The following is a 15,717-nucleotide window of genomic DNA, read 5'->3' as shown; positions in this document are numbered from 1 at the left end:
AAGTCAGTACACTTTTAAAGGTGTAACTTTTCAAGGTAAGTCATAGATCAAAGGTAAACAAAAGAAACCCATCAAGTGGAAATGTTTACATATTCAGAGTCTGGAGCTTAGCTTTGATTAGAGTTAGGTAGAAACAGGCAACAGGAGTAGATATTACTTAGGGCAGGATTATTCTTTGTTGGTTTAATTGAAGCCATCAGGGTAAACTAGCTAAATTATTTTAAGAACTCTAAACATTTTTCTGCTTTTGGGCAAAAATAACTGACCCATCTGTAGACAGACTTCTCTGAACTCCAGTAAAGTTATAGATTATAATTCATTTGGACTGTAAGATCAAATAAAATTAAATATGACTTAAAAATACTATCTTTCAAAATGGAAAAGTCATACATATACACAGTAGAAATTTCAAAAGGATATGGTGTGAAAATTAAGACTCATTCTCAAAAGGCAATTGCTTGTTTCTAGATTCTTGTACATCCCTATAGAAATATTCTATGCATTAGCAAAAAATATATATAATCCTTTAAAAATACAAATTGGAGCATATTAGGTCTTACATGTTCTTCCTAAACAATGTATCTTGGAGATCTTTTCCTATTATTAGACATAAAGCCACCACACTCTAACAACTACCTAATTTTCTACAGTAGGGATATACTCTCAGGTATTTAGCTGATACTCTATTTATATTTTTTTCCTAGGTGTTTCTTAATGCTGCAACAAATATCTTTTCACATGTCTTCGTGTACAGGTGCAAGTATATCCCATGGATAAATTTTAGAAATGGTACTGCTGGGTCAAAGGATATGAATATTTAAACTTTGGGGAAAAAAAACTTTAACAGACACTGGAAAATTACCTTTTGAAAATGTTTATAATCTCACCAATAGTGTATCAGAGTGCCTGCTTCCCCACAACCTTGCCCACTCAGAGTACTATTGAATTGTTTTTACCTTCGTTAATTTGAGAGAGAAAACTGTTTTCATTAGCATTTTTAAAAATCATGAGTACAACTGAGAAATAATACTTCTTAAACATTATAGGTTAATGATGAAACAGGGAATTTGCTAAATCATCTCTGACTTGGCTCTCTTTGGGGAGAGGGGTTCTAGAGAATTTCTTGTTAGAGGAATAAATTTATGTCGACAGGGTTCTTACATAATGTATAGCAATAAACTATTTTAACCAGAGGCACTTTCATAGATAGGTTTCATTTTTCGAAAAAGGGGAAGAAACACCATTCTGCGGCTCGATGTGGGTTTGTCAGTTATTGCCTCCCCCTTTCTTGGGACTTCCCACACTTCTTGAGCACAAGTCAGACTTGAGCAAAAACAACTTTTTCCATAGGATCAGTTATAAAAAGAATGGCAAGTGCAACGAGCAGCTCAGTTTCTTGGTCTTATCAGTGAAAAGTAGACTCACCAAAGGCTTGCGAACATTTCTGGCAAAAGCACTGGCTGGCCTGTTCATCTCTATATGGTCAATCGTGGTGTTTCTGCAGGACCAAAGGCACAGACTGGTTAGTGAAGGTAAGCAAAGGAGGCAAGAGACCCTATGGCTGTGAACTTTTTCTGTCATTTCTCTTCCTACCCTTTCTTCGTCCTTTATCATCAGAACGCAGATCCAATCTCATGACCATCTAAAATGCTTTTCTCATTTACCAGATCAGAGGTGAGTGGGCATGTAAACAAGCATTCAATGGAGTTAGACAATAAAGAGAAATGCAGTCCAACACTCCCCTTCTCTTACCTCATGTTCACACTTTGGACATTTCTAACAATTTTTCTTTTTACTGAAAATTTTTGACTGGTCTGATCAAGTATTTGTTGTGTAATTTATTCAGTCCCCGTTCACTAACTGCTACACAGGTTTAGCATCTGTGTTTTTTAAAGAAGGCCTAAAAACCTAGGCAGAATTTTGCAGGGACAGCACCACTCAAATTCGGTCACAGTGATGTAGTTTTAGAGATGAATACAATCACAATATATTCCAATTGGATTTAACTCTCAATTATTCATTGGGCGAGCTTGTGATAAGTGTTTTTCACTGTGGCAGGACATACTCAAAGTAAATGTGATCTACAGTGATGATGCTTTTCAAATTGCCATCTGGGTGATTTGGGGAAAGTCTCCCTGTTGGTACTAAAGACAGTACACGCACAGGTGGGCTTTTGTTTGAATTATTTTTAGACCTGCTCAACCATTCTTTTTTGTGCGTGTGCACATCTATTTGTACTTAAATATAAACCTGGTTTGGCCAGAATATTCATATTGATATTTGTAGACCATTTCTTGCATAGGTCAGTGTAAGAAGATCGTGTTTCTGAATTTGAGAAGCTTCTTGGAGGAGTGCAGAGTATTTGAAATTTGTGTAAAACATTCATATTATAATGGTAATTTGGGGGATACACAAACATGCACTAATTTTATTATCTCAGAGCAAAGTGATGTTTTCAATAGTTATTTCAAGTTACTGAAACATTTCCAAACACAGACCTAATGATTATCTTAGATATATAAGATATTGTCCCTCTTCATAAACGTGATAGAATGTAAATTTGCCTTCATTAACTAACTATAGTTACTTTCCCTCCAATTTGTGTTTTACAAAGTTTCAAACCTATATAAAAATGGAAAGAAGAGTATCCGTACAATGCACACACGTTTTTACTATGTAGATTAATCAGTTGTAGCATTTTGCCACATTTATTTTTTTCTCTTGCTATGTCTCTCTCTCTGTATATGTATGTAAACACACATACACACAGGTGTTTTCTTTTTTTCCCCTGAACTGTTTGAAAGTATATTGTTGACTTTAGGATACATCACCTTGAAATTCTTGACCCTGTATCTCCGAAGAAAAAGAGCAGTCTTCTACGTGATTATAATGCTAAGGAAATTTAACATTAATACAATACTATTATCTAATATATGACCCATATTCAAATTTCTCCAATTATCTATATGTCCTTTAGAGAGTTTTTATTTTTTAAATTTAGGATCCAATCAAGTATCTTGCATTGCCTTTGTCTGATATGCCCACAATTAAGTAAATGTTAATGGTGATAGCCATAATTAACAACATAATTAACAATGATTAAGAATTATACCACCAAGGAAATTTAACATCAATCAACTCTATCATGATCATTTTTCTTAGTTTTTTAGTCCTCTCATTTTATGTCAAAATACTTTAAAAGTATTTCAAAAAAGTGATCATAAGCTTTAATTTTTCTGTTTGTAAGACATAAAGACAGAATATGAAGAAAAATCCAAACTATGATAAAAAATATATTTACTAATATGTCTGCACCAAAATTTACATTTTCTGAAATAAGGAAATTCATATCCAGATAAAGCCCTTGGAAGTAGCTGCTACCTTTAGTCATAAGGATCTAAGTAGAATTGAACAGAAAATTATTTACTTGTTGATGTTAATATGGAAAACGGAGGCCTTTTGACTTACGATCATATTATATTAGTCATCAAATTAGACTTTCAGGAGTTAACTCATTAAGTAAGAATCACTTCATATTTGACAGAAGAATCGATAATCCCAAATTACATGTTTTGTAACAGGAACTGAAATACAAAGTAAGTGATGCTTTAGAGCATCTATCAACAAATACCACAAAATATGAAATAATAGGGATATAATCCAAGGTATATGATTAAGTGAATGGTTATTTCCATTTCTAAAGAACACGTACTTTCAAAGGTAAGGGTCAGGAAAATGCAGATGCTTTTTCATATAGCGAGATCCTTCCTAAAGAAACCCTTTGTTTTGGGTAAAGTTCTTGTATTGTTCGCCAAAAGAAAAAAAAACCCCAATGTAATATGGATTTGGTTACAGTATCATAACTAGATTATGAGCAAAGTAATATTCAAGTTTTTCAATGATAACCCTTCAGTGGTTTATTTGCAAGTCCCCCAAATCAAGAAGATCTTTAAAAATCATAGATTGGAATTAAAGGATCTAGAATTTAGATTATAGGGGAAATAAAGAGATGAAGAGATGAAATAGAGTATTTTGAAGATGGGGTGGTATTAAAAATAACATTTCTGGTATATCACCTACATATAATCTTAACAAGACAGTTTTCTTCACCCTCAAATTTGAGGCAAAAATAAATGTGTTCATCTGATTGGAAAATGAAAAACAAATAGCGTGTTGAAGAATATCAGTGGAAACAGTTAATTTCAGACATTGGTGGTGAGAAAATAAATTGGCCCAAGCTACTTGAAAGGCAATTTGCAATAGATGGGATCTAGTAATTTGGCTTCTCCAAATCTGGCCTGAGGAAACATTCCTGCAGGCATATGCAGTGATTGCACACAGTAAAAAAGCAAGAAAAAACCTCAATGTCTACTATGAGAAATTATTTGCTAACATAAGATGTGTCTGTAGATGTACTATTTTCTGTTAAAAGGCAGATCTATATGAGCAGGCATGTTGACAGGTGGGAACCAAGCTGCACCCCAACTAGCTAGGCTATAGATTGTCTATGAAATAGCAGATAACGTTTTCCTGTCCTTATTTCTGTGAGGTTACATCCCATGATGCTCTGAGGCAGCCCCATCCCACTGTCTCCATTTTTTTGTGCCACGGTAGAGGTCTTCTCTGCACTGTCTCAACCAGCTTCGCAGAAGTCTTGCTTTGCATGCCTGCGAACTGTCTTTCCAGAGATAGGATCTGTTTTGCCACCTTATCACCCCCAACGCACACCGGCCCCCCCACTGCCCTTCCTGCCAATCCTCATTCTTCTGCTTTTCTTTTGCTATTGCCAGTTACTCCTTGATTCAAAGGACTGTCCCAATGATTTACTTCACTGTTTAAGGTAGCAAATGGAATTTGCTAAGGTTCTATGCAATCCTGATAAATATACTGGGGTAGGGGAGAGAAGAATTTAGCATTTCTAATTTAGGGACCAGGATTCTGAATGGATGGCCAGGGGCTCTGAAAGGTTGAGATATGAGACTTGAAGGGTGGTGGTGGAATTGGGGATGGATAAGGAACCAGGGCTCTCAGGATAGAAGAAGAAAGGGACAAATGCCTAGGATGGGCATGGGATTTGGGAGAACAGGGAGGAGTTCAGCATGGCTGGCATCCTGGGTCTTGTGGGAACAGGCAGAGGTAAGATGAAGAAGGCAGATAAGAGGGAGGGAGACGCAAGAGGGAAGAGATATGGGAACATATGTATATGTATAACTGATTCACTTTGTTATAAAGCAGAAACTTACACACCATTGTAAAGCAATTATACTCCAATAAAGATGTAAAAATTAAATAAATAAATAAAATAATTTGGACCAAAAAAAAAAAACAACAGGTACCATGAGGGCCTAACGTGTGTGGACTTTATCCTGGAGGTAATGGGGAGCTGCTGATATTTAAACAGGGCATCTGTAATACTAAATTACTCTGCGGTTGAAAAATTAAGGGCAAGATGACGCCAGGCTATAGCGGTGGGAATGGTTAAGGAAACTGTTCATATGGTTAGATTAAAAGAGCAGAGGATAAATTATTTGTATATCTCAAAGACATATGAACATTGATACACAATTGGGACATGTGTGTAGCCCTGTGCGGTGGGCACTGGCTGTCTTCTTGGAGCTTTTCTTTCTGTACTTCACTGCACCTTCCTTCCTTTATTGGGCAAGGGTTGTTATTAAAATGGAGTCAGGGCAGGTACCCTTTTCCTGGAAGGACTAATTGCTTGTCGTGATTGTGTGATATTAACTGCTCTCAACTAGGCAGTAGGTGTGATATGTTTAAGAACAGATCACACACTTTGGGGTTAGTAAATTGACTTGAACCTTCCCTCCACTACTTATTTGCTTTGTGACCTTGGGAAGGTCATTTGTCCTATCTTAATCTCAGTTTTCTCATTTGGAAAACCCGGATTATGATAATATCTAACAATGCACTGTTGTTGGAAGATTAGGGGTAATGTCTGGAAAGCACCCAACACAATTGCTTTTATTATTGTGCCCTATCTCAATTACTGCATCTGCTTTTTGACTTAGGTCAAGGATAGGCAAGCCATAGCCTATAGGTCAAACTGGCCCTTTGCCTGTTTTTGTAAATAAAGTTCTTTTGTAAATAAAGTTTTATTGGAACACAGCCACAACCATTTGTTTACATATTGTCTGTGGCTGCTTTCCTGCTATGATGGCAGAGTTGAGTAGTTGTGATAGAAACCTAAAATATTAAATATTTGGCCATTTATAGAGAAAGTTTGCTGATCCCTAAGTTAGGTTTTTCCAAACATCCGCTCTTATACATTTTTTCCCTCTTTAGTTTTTCTCTTTGAACCCATGCTTGTGTTGTTTCAGTGTAAATTAAAAGTATGTCTATATTGGTAGTCTCCAGCCTCGTCAACTACTGGTTTTCTCCCAGACTACTGACACAACACAACTCCAGTGGTGACTGTCAGCTGGCCATGAAGTCTACACACTTAGAGGGGCTCTACCAGGAATGACCAGCTGAACGGAACCAAAGCTTTTTTTCAAGCACCTCTGGAAAGCTGTTGGATCATCCTTGCCCCTTGGGATTATGACTCAGAAGGGACTGGGTAGTCAAGTACTTCCTGGAGGTGTCCTCTAGCCTTTTCACTTATTTGTAGGGTCCTGCAATGGACAGTTTTGGGGATCTTGTTGCTCTTGGTCAGTTCCATCAACTGAGCGGCCCTCACATGGACAATCAGCAGAGAATCTCGATGGCGTGGCGGCTCCTCGCGCCTCTCACCTCCTCCTCCCCAGAGATGCACACCTGACCTTGGCAGGGTTCTGAGCCTCTACAGGCCAGTGATGTGACCCCAAAGGCTCAGATCTTGTATCCGAGGCCCCAGTTTGGGGCAGCCACAGATTGTTTTTCCTTTCTTCCCCCTTTTTTTTTTTTAAATGAGACCTGCTTATTTCTTCACTCATTTGAAAAGAGAAGTGGGGGGAAGAATCCAAAACAGAACAAGCTCTTCTGCCTTATTAGCCTTTTATCAGAAAGACAAACAACATTTGGGAATAACAGCCTCTCAAAGTTAGAAAATAGAGTCCAAACTTAACCTTATGGCCAAGAGCATTTTTTTCTAAGTCTAAAGGTATGGCTTCCACTGTTGAGTACTGTTAAGTGATGTTACTCTTCATACTTTTGTGCTGTTTTAAGGACTTGTCTTGTTAAGCCATTTCTTCAAAAAAGTCCCATGAAAATGATAAAGGACTCCAAAAATTTAAAAAATCCTATGGGATTTCTACTTCAGTGGTTTATTTGCTGTGGCATTTTATTAAAAATATTTATTTAGAAAGAAAAAGTATTTCTATGTACAGAGTTATAACATCAGTTTTATGAAATCCAAGGAAATGATTTAACAACGTGCTGGACTTCAGCACATATTTCTAAGTTGTGAATTTACACATCAGGTTAATTTTGGTATTCCCCTGTCTGATAATGATTAACGGAGGCTAAATTTGCCTAGAACATCTCATCTGCAAATGTCCTTGAGAGTCTTTTCCTTCACAGTTAATCAGTCATGGAGAATTCCAGATATATCTCTATCTCTATCTCTATCTTCTCTATGATGAGAAATAAAAATTCAAGCAATAAAATACCTTTGAACAAGTGAAGTAATCCATTGGCTTAAGTTTTATTGTCTCAGATAAAATTCAGTCAAATATGTTAACATTTGTTTAAAGTATATCTTTTATAATACCTTTGAAGAGTGAGGTCTTCTAAGAATTTTATAATCAATGAAATTTATTAAGAAAAATGCCAACAATTAATCAAAATAAACCCAAATAACTTTCTCTATTTTAAAATTTTAAGATGTCATGATATGTAGTACTAGTTTTTAAAATTAATTTATTTGTTTTTGGCTGGTTGGGTCTTCGTTGCTGCGCACGGGCTTTCTCTAGTTTGCGGCGAGCGGGGGCTCCTCTTCGTTGCGGTGCGCGGGCTTCTCATTGCGGTGGCTTCTCTTGTTGCGGAGCACGGGCTCTAGGCGCGTGGGCTTCTGTAGTTGTGGCTCACGGGCTGTAGAGAGCAGGCTCGGTAGTTGTGGCGCATGGGCTTACTTGCTCCGCCGCATGTGGGATCTTCACGGACCAGGGCTCGAACCTGTGTCCCCCGCACTGGCAGGTGGCTTCTTAACCACTGCGCCACCGGGGAAGCCCTCTGGTACTATTTTTATTCTAGTGGTACATTAAATGGTTTTCATAAAGATCAAATGAGTTAACATGTATAATTTGTGTGTTTCACACATTATTACTCTATTGCTTGAGAAAAATCTTTCAAAAGCTGCTTTAGCATGCTCTCTGCTGCCCTCTGCTGCTAGCTTTTAGAAACTGATTTTGATTCTGAGTAATGCTCACCTCACTTGTTCTCTTCTCTTAACATAGTCAAAACCCCATGCAATATTAAAGTTTGAGGGGACTCTTTAATTTAATCCCACGTTCTCCATTTACAGATAAGAAGTTGAGTCTCTGAGAGGTTAAATGACATGCGAGCATGGGCTGTTTTCTTTTCTTTCTTTCTTTTTTTTTCTTTTGGCCACGTGCATGGCCTGCAGGGATCCCAGACCAGGGATCGAACCCGGGCCCCCTGCAATGGGGGCGTGGAGTCCTAACCACTGGACTACCAGGGAATTCCAGGGGGCTCCGTTTTCTGACTGACAGCATTTGAATGCCTGCTGGCTTTGGGCAGATTACTTAATTTTGACATATATAAAATGAGCATAATAATAGTATCTACATCTTTGAGTTTTTGTGGGGATCCACTGATTCAGTACACAAAAAGCACTTAGTGTCTGGGTTGTAGCTAGTACTAAATGCTAGTCCTGTTACAGACCTGCCATTAACTAGACTAAAACCACAGCTAGTGGCAAGGTCAGAACTAGAATTCTAGTCTCTTGACTACCAGTTCAAGAATTTTTTTTGGCCTTAATGAGTCTGAATAACAACTAAATTCTACCTTTGAATGTCGATTTTTTAAATGTGACCTGTTCACATTTGAAGCCCTTGTAGTCTCTACAAAGCTATCGACACTGCAGCTCTTGTGGCTCATTCCTCCTTGTACTGTTCAAGGCAGGTTCCCCACAGAAATTATTACACTCACAAGCTTCTCAAGCCCCCAAACAGAAAATCCTACAGCCCACACTTGGGAGATGACTTCACTGTTGACTGTAAGTTACCCCTCTAACGAGCTCCCTGCCTGAATCTCCAATGCACAGTTAGACACTTGCACTCATGTCAGACTCAAGAGGAACAAAACTAAGCCCATCAGCTCTCTTCCCGGCTCCTTCTGGCCTCCCCATTTCGGTTATGGTCTCTCAAGTTCATCCCTTCTCTTCCTTTTCTGCTACTTTCCTCCTGGTTCCTTTCCCAATCACCTCAGGTGGGCATGAATCCAGCAGCCTCCTAACTCGGGTCCTTGACTCCAATCCTGCTGAAATTCCTCTTGCCCTTTACTGACAGATCACACCATGCCTTGAATAAGTTTGGTTACCTTCCAGAGCTTTGTACTGCCTTCAGGGTAAACTGAATGTCCTCAGCCTTGCATGTCTCAACTTACCTCCCTGACCTTATCGCCCACTCCTCGTTTGTAGGAATCTTTTCCTTTAGGCAGGCGGGTATCTATCCCTAGATATTAGGACATATTTTCTGCTTTTCCATCATGCGACCTACCACTGTACTGGTCTGCCTTGGGCTCCACACATCAGAATGGTAGGTCTCTTATTCTACCAGAATTAAGGTACCAACAAAGCTCTCAGTCCACGGCAAATGGGGCAAAGGGCTCATTCAATACTCAAAACAAAATCCTGGACCGGCTTCCTTTACTGTGGTGAAGGAGTGGAGATTACCTGGAGGGGCCATAAACATCATCCACATAAAGTGAGAGAAGAATCCACTATGGCTGATTGTTTAACATGAAAAGAAATATGATAAACAGTAGGCGATTTGGGATAACGACTGAATGGGGGCAAGGGTGATTCTCAAGAGTGATCCTGCATTATCACCTTCACTGTCTTCTAAGTCTGTGCTGTCCAGTGTCTTAGCTATGTGGTATTTTTTAATAATTTAAATTAAATAAAGTTAATTCATTAATTAATGACATTCAGTTTCATTAGCCACATTTCAAGCGCTTAATAGCCACATGTGGCTATTCATATTTTGGACGGCACATATATAGATCATCCTAGCATCCCAGAAAGTTCTGTTGGACTGCACTGCTTTGAGATTTTTCATTTGCTTCTTGAAGTCATTCACCCCGGCCTACTGCTTTCCAGCTTCTAAAATGTAATTGCTCTAGTCTCTTCTCTTGTTCTCCTTTTTCTTGTGTATTATATTTAAAAAAATCATTTAACGTTGTTTCAGTGAAGTTTGGGGGAAGAAAAAGTACAGATCTATGCCTAATCTGTTATTTTTCCTAGAGATCTTTGCTTTTCTTTGCCTCAGTGTGATCTTGCTTTTGAGCTCACATTCTGAGTAATCACTGTCCTCAGCCACCTCAGGGTCCCTCCAGCTTGGGTTTGCCTCTAAGTTCCAGCTTGCTTCCATAAAGCCGTAGGGTCAGCTGGGGATGTGTGTGTGGTGTGTGGGGTCGGCATTTCTGGCTGTCATCATGTAGTCCCACTGGCATTCACGGTGACTTGTCACTCTCCTGGCCCCTGGTTAACAGTCTATAAACATCATGTCTGCAATCTTCCCATCTGCAGTTGAGGTCTTCTCCAGGTTTGCAGGCTCTGGGCAGCATGCTGGTACGTGAGCAGACTTCACGGGGCAGCCTCAGGCCTGTCCGCCCAGGCATTCCGTGCTGGGCAGGAGAGAAGAGAGACTTCGTGCTTCCTCAGGTTCTACGTGGGAGGTAGGGCACAGGCCTCTTCTACTCTGGGCTCCCCAGATCTATCTGGAGCGGTATTCTCTCCCTCCGCGGGGATTCCATCCATTGAGTCTACTGTTGATATGTCAATATTATGCCCTAAGTCATTTAGGGTTCTGGATTCCGAAGTTTAAAAGCTCGGTTACGGTATCTCAAAAGCCATTTCTCTACAACTATGCTTTCCGCCAAGAGGTTCTGAAGCCTATTTAGCAACTCAAAAGCTGAGGGTTGTGTTTTTGCTATGGTTTTCCACAATGACATTCTGAGGTCTTGAAGGTGGAGGGCCCTACTGGCAGCCGGGGTGGGGCAGAGAGGGAGGGTCGTGAAGTAACTGTGTCACTAGTAAAGCCTTTATGATAAACTTTCTTGCTCTGTTAACTATTTTCTCATGTATAGAAGATCTGCCTTTTCGCCTGGATGTTCGGTTTGTTGAGAGCAGAACCGCATTTAAAAAGCTTTTTCAGGAAAGAACATTTTCTTACCCTTATAAGTGTGTCCAGCATACGAAAATTACTTCACGGATTTGTTGAAGACCTTTAACTTTGTATCTTCATGGTACGTGACAGTGCCTGGAATGGAGTAAACATTTAAATAACTGATAAATTTGCTCAATATATCTTGGAATAGTTCCCCCAAAAGAAATAAACACTGAAAATATTACCCTTATACAATAGAAACAATTATACTAATTATACTGCATTAATAATATTAACTTTATACAATGAAAAAGTTCACTTGGGAAATAACTTCATGACTATAAAAGAGAGGCTAAAATTTTTTTAAAAAGAGGATCCTTAGGATTAAAATAATCCTTTTCTAATTTGACTTGTCAATTTCAGGCTCAAGTCCACGGGTCTGTTTTCGAAGCCCAGCCCTCGGGGCCAAAGAGGACCAGTTCTCTTTGCTTTTGTCTGCTGCTCCATTGCCAGGAGTACCAGCACGTTCCTTTTTTAGAAAATGCAGCTGCTGGCTTCTAGCCTATTCTAGCCACCCCAGAATCCGGTGACAACTGCTGAAGGTGGAGGGGTGGCACAGGTGGAGGAAAAGCTCACAGTCAGGAAAGCTCCTTGGTGACTAGGGTAGAGGTAAAAACGTCAGTCGGACACAGGGACATTTCCAGGACATACCGTAAAAACTGGGAGGGATAGAGCAAGAAAGCCATCCTGGGCAGCAAAGGTAGACGAGGCTTCATGGTCCTTCATGATGGGTTGATGGTGAATTAATTTCATGCCATGCCGCTGCTGTTAATTATTTAATTCAAGTTAAGTATCTTTTGATTCCCTCCTAAATGCAGACAACTGTGCTAGCTCCCAGGGATAAAGTACAATGATAAGTAAGATATAGCTTTTATTTTCAGTAGAATCTGCCACAAATTTCCTCATTTTTTCATAAACCACTAGTTATGTTGCTTCCCCAGTTTGCAGCTTCTCAATCACTCTCCATTTCCTTCGGGGCAGAAGGCAAATGCCCTTGCCCGACTCCCAAGGCCCTTCAGGATCCAATTCCAACCTATCTCCCCAGTCCTTTCTGCTTATGCTCAGTGTCTTATATATGCCAAGAGGCCATGTCACCACATTCTCTTATAACTCTGTGCCTAGGGATGGAACTCTCAGCCTTCAGTTTAGCTGAAATGTCACCTTCTCTGAAACATACCCTGTCATTTCTCCTCCTTCATCCCAGGTTGTTAATGAGAAACTTCTTTAAGGGTGGAACTGTGCCCATTTCATCTTTATACCTCCAACACATGCTATGGCCCTGGCACACAGCAGGCACAGAATGAGGACTAGCTTGGGGAATGAATGAAATGAACTTATTTATTGTCCTTTACTTTTTTTGATAGAACAACTGCCAATTTATAAAACTCCAGTCTTCTTTTCCCCCACTGTTACTAACTCTCTTTCCAGAATGCTGTCAGAAGGGTATCTCAGTGGACTTGCTTACCGGAGTGACATCCAGTGGAGTTGTACATCTTATAATGAGCAGGTGGCTGAGGAAAAGGAAGAGAAGACAGAAGCCACAGCTGCTGCTACTCTTTCCTATTCCTCCGTGGATGAAACACAAGTCCGAAGTCTCTATGTGAGGTGCAAATCCTCAGGCAAGTTTATTTCTTCAGTGCATTCAAGAGACAGCCAACGCAGCAGAAATCCGAGAATCACAGTGTTGCAGACAAACCCCAATCCCGTGTTTGAAAGCCCAAACTTGGCCGCAGTTGAACTATACAGAGACCCCAGCAGAGAGACCTACTTGGTTCCACCTTCCTGCAAGAGTATCTGCAAGAATTACAATGACTTACATATTGCAGGGGGCCAAGTGATGGCCATTAATTCAGTGACAACAGATTTTCCCTCTGAGAGCAGTTTTGAACATGGCCCTTTGCTGAAATCGTCGGAGATTCCTTTGTCCATGGAGGATTCCATTTCCACTCAGCCCAGCGACTTCCCACCCAAACCTATCCAGCGGTATTCATCCTACTGGAGAATAACCAGCATCAAAGAGAAAAGCAGCCTGCAAATGCAGAAGCCTATTTCGAATGCAGTGCTGAACGAATACCTGGAGCAGAAGGTCGTGGAGTTATACAAGCAGTACATTATGGACACTGTGCTTCATGACAGTTCTCCTACCCAGATTCTGGCATCTGAACTCATCATGACAAGTGTGGACCAAATTAGTATTCAAGTCTCTAGAGAGAAGAACCTGGAGACCTCAAAAGCCAGGGATATAGTCATTAACAGCCTTTTACAGTTGGTGTCAACTGAAGTCAGCACTCCTGAAATTAGCACTCCGAGTCTCCATATTTCTCAGTATAGTAACGTGAATCCATAGAGAGGAGGCTTCTGTTCCTTTCTCAACTACTCAAATCCTAAGCAACAATTATTCACTTGTTCTGACGATGTACAGGAAGGGGTTGTCAAGAGCTAGATAAGTAAAGGTTGGCTGGAGGTCAGGTATGGATTAAGAAGAAATCTCATAATATTACATGTGAAGGAATGTGGGGAGAGGAGCTATAATGACTTCAAAGCAAGGGTTGGATAGCAACAAAGCAAAAATAAAAATGATCAAAAAAGAGATTCATTTAAGGGAATACAGAAAAGAAAAAAGACAAACCAAATAAGAATGTACACCATGGCAAAACTAAAAGCCAAAGGTTTCAGGGGAAGGAGTTAAGAATATGTTTGTCACTCAAGTAAATTCCTCCAAGTTGTTTCTTCTGGAGGGAAATGGACTGTGGAAGGCTGCTCTACTTGGGTATAAAGACAGGCTCAAACAGTCTTTAAGATATGTTTATATCTAGCTTCCCTACCCTGTACCAGATCATTTAAAAATATATTCTTTATAAAGATTAAAACAGTAGCAAATTGCAATTGTGTTTTTTATGTGTAATGATTACTTCGCTACAGCCACAACCACTGCCACTCAAATGTAATTCTGTTTACTGGGGGAGATGAAATTTTCTAAATGGAAAATACCACACAGTGAATATTAAACTACTGCTTTATTTTGCCGTGTTTGATTTTCTTGTTGGTACTAAGCTTCAAAAGAAATTATGAGGGCTTCCCTGGTGGCGCAGTGGTTGAGAGTCCGCCTGCCGATGCAGGGGACACGGGTTCGTGCCCCGGTCCGGGAAGATCCCACATGCTGCGGAGCGGCTGGGCCCGTGAGCCGTGGCTGCTGAGCCTGCGTGTCCGGAGCCTGTGCTCCGCGACGGGAGAGGCCACAAGAGTGAGAGGCCCGCGTACAGCAAAAAAAAAAAAAAAAAAGAAATAATGAATCTTATTTTTCCCATTTTTTCCCCTTCCTTTTCTACATGCCCTCTTGACCCTTCTGGAGCTAGGAAGGGGGTCTTCTTTATCCTCGTACAAGCTCTAGGGTCCCATGACATCAAATTCTGTAAATTCATGCACTGGAATGGTAGCTTCATGAGCACCTACCGTCTACTCCATTCCTCTAGCTCAGGGATTGGCAAATGATGACTCATTGGCCAAATCTAGCCTGCTACCTGTTTCTTTCATTGAGGTGTAATCTGCATATAACGTGTTTCACGTGTACAACATGATGTGCTATTTGCATATTAGGAAATGATTACAATAAATCCAGTTACATCCTTTGAACTCCCATGAGCTAAGAATCTTGTCAGACATTTTAAAATAAAAATAAGAATATTTTGTGATATGATAATTATGATATTCAAATTCAGGGTCCATAAAATAAGGCCTTACTGGAGCACAGCCACACCCATTCATTCATGTATTGTCTATGGCTGCTCTCACACTAGAAAGGCAGAGCCGCTAAATGCGACAGACAACATATGGTCCACCAAAGCCAAAAGCACCATCTCTCCTTCCACAGAAGAAGTTTGTCAACCCTGCTCCACAGCAGTGCCCTGCCCATCTGATGGCTGCTTGACTTAATTCAGCTTCCTTGAGGAGGCCCACTCTGAGATAGAAACTGGTGAGCAAGTTTATGGGGGCGGGTTGGGAACAATCTCTGTGAGGGAATAAGGAGAACAGAAGAGGTTTCGACAGAGGCCTCAGGCATCGCAGGCTCTGGAGTTGGGGTGGCCCTTCATAACTGATCCAAATTGAAATAAGAGCGTTGGCTTTGGTTCTCCTGCTTGACCAGAAGGGGGCGTAACCTTAGCTGAGGCAGTTCAGAGCAAAATTCCCGAAGGGGAATCAGCTGTGAGCCTTTGGCAGCCAAGCTCCTGGCAGCTCCTGGGGGAATGATTTCCTCATCCAGGAGGAGGAATCTGGATGGAGCACAGTAGCATCCTCTGCATTTCTCAGTATTTGTAGAGTGAATGATTTTTTTTTTACAACATGTAATATCATGTAAAAAACCTGGTTT

The 15,717-nt window shown here is 40.2% G+C and overlaps 1 protein-coding gene across 2 annotated transcripts; it reads left to right on the top strand.

The window, feature by feature from the left end:
- The first annotated feature begins 1,297 nt into the window (after positions 1-1,297).
- Positions 1,298-14,221, top strand: TASL (TLR adaptor interacting with endolysosomal SLC15A4). Of its 2 annotated transcripts, none has more exons than XM_004281017.3 (2): positions 1,298-1,532; positions 12,777-14,221. In XM_004281017.3, the coding sequence occupies exon 2, from the start codon at positions 12,778-12,780 to the stop codon at positions 13,693-13,695; it is 918 nt and encodes a 305-aa protein (XP_004281065.1). In that variant the 5' UTR covers positions 1,298-1,532; position 12,777; the 3' UTR covers positions 13,696-14,221. The 2 variants fall into 2 exon arrangements, with proteins under 2 accessions (XP_004281065.1, XP_049560761.1); XM_049704804.1 differs by lacking the exon at positions 1,298-1,532 and adding an exon at positions 2,038-2,165.
- Positions 14,222-15,717: the final 1,496 nt, after the last annotated feature.

The sequence above is a fragment of the Orcinus orca genome, chromosome X (genome assembly GCF_937001465.1).
Source record: "Orcinus orca chromosome X, mOrcOrc1.1, whole genome shotgun sequence".
NCBI classification, from domain to species: Eukaryota; Metazoa; Chordata; class Mammalia; order Artiodactyla; family Delphinidae; genus Orcinus; species Orcinus orca.
Note: the sequence above shows the minus strand (reverse complement) of the source record. Positions and strands in the feature narration are given on the sequence as shown.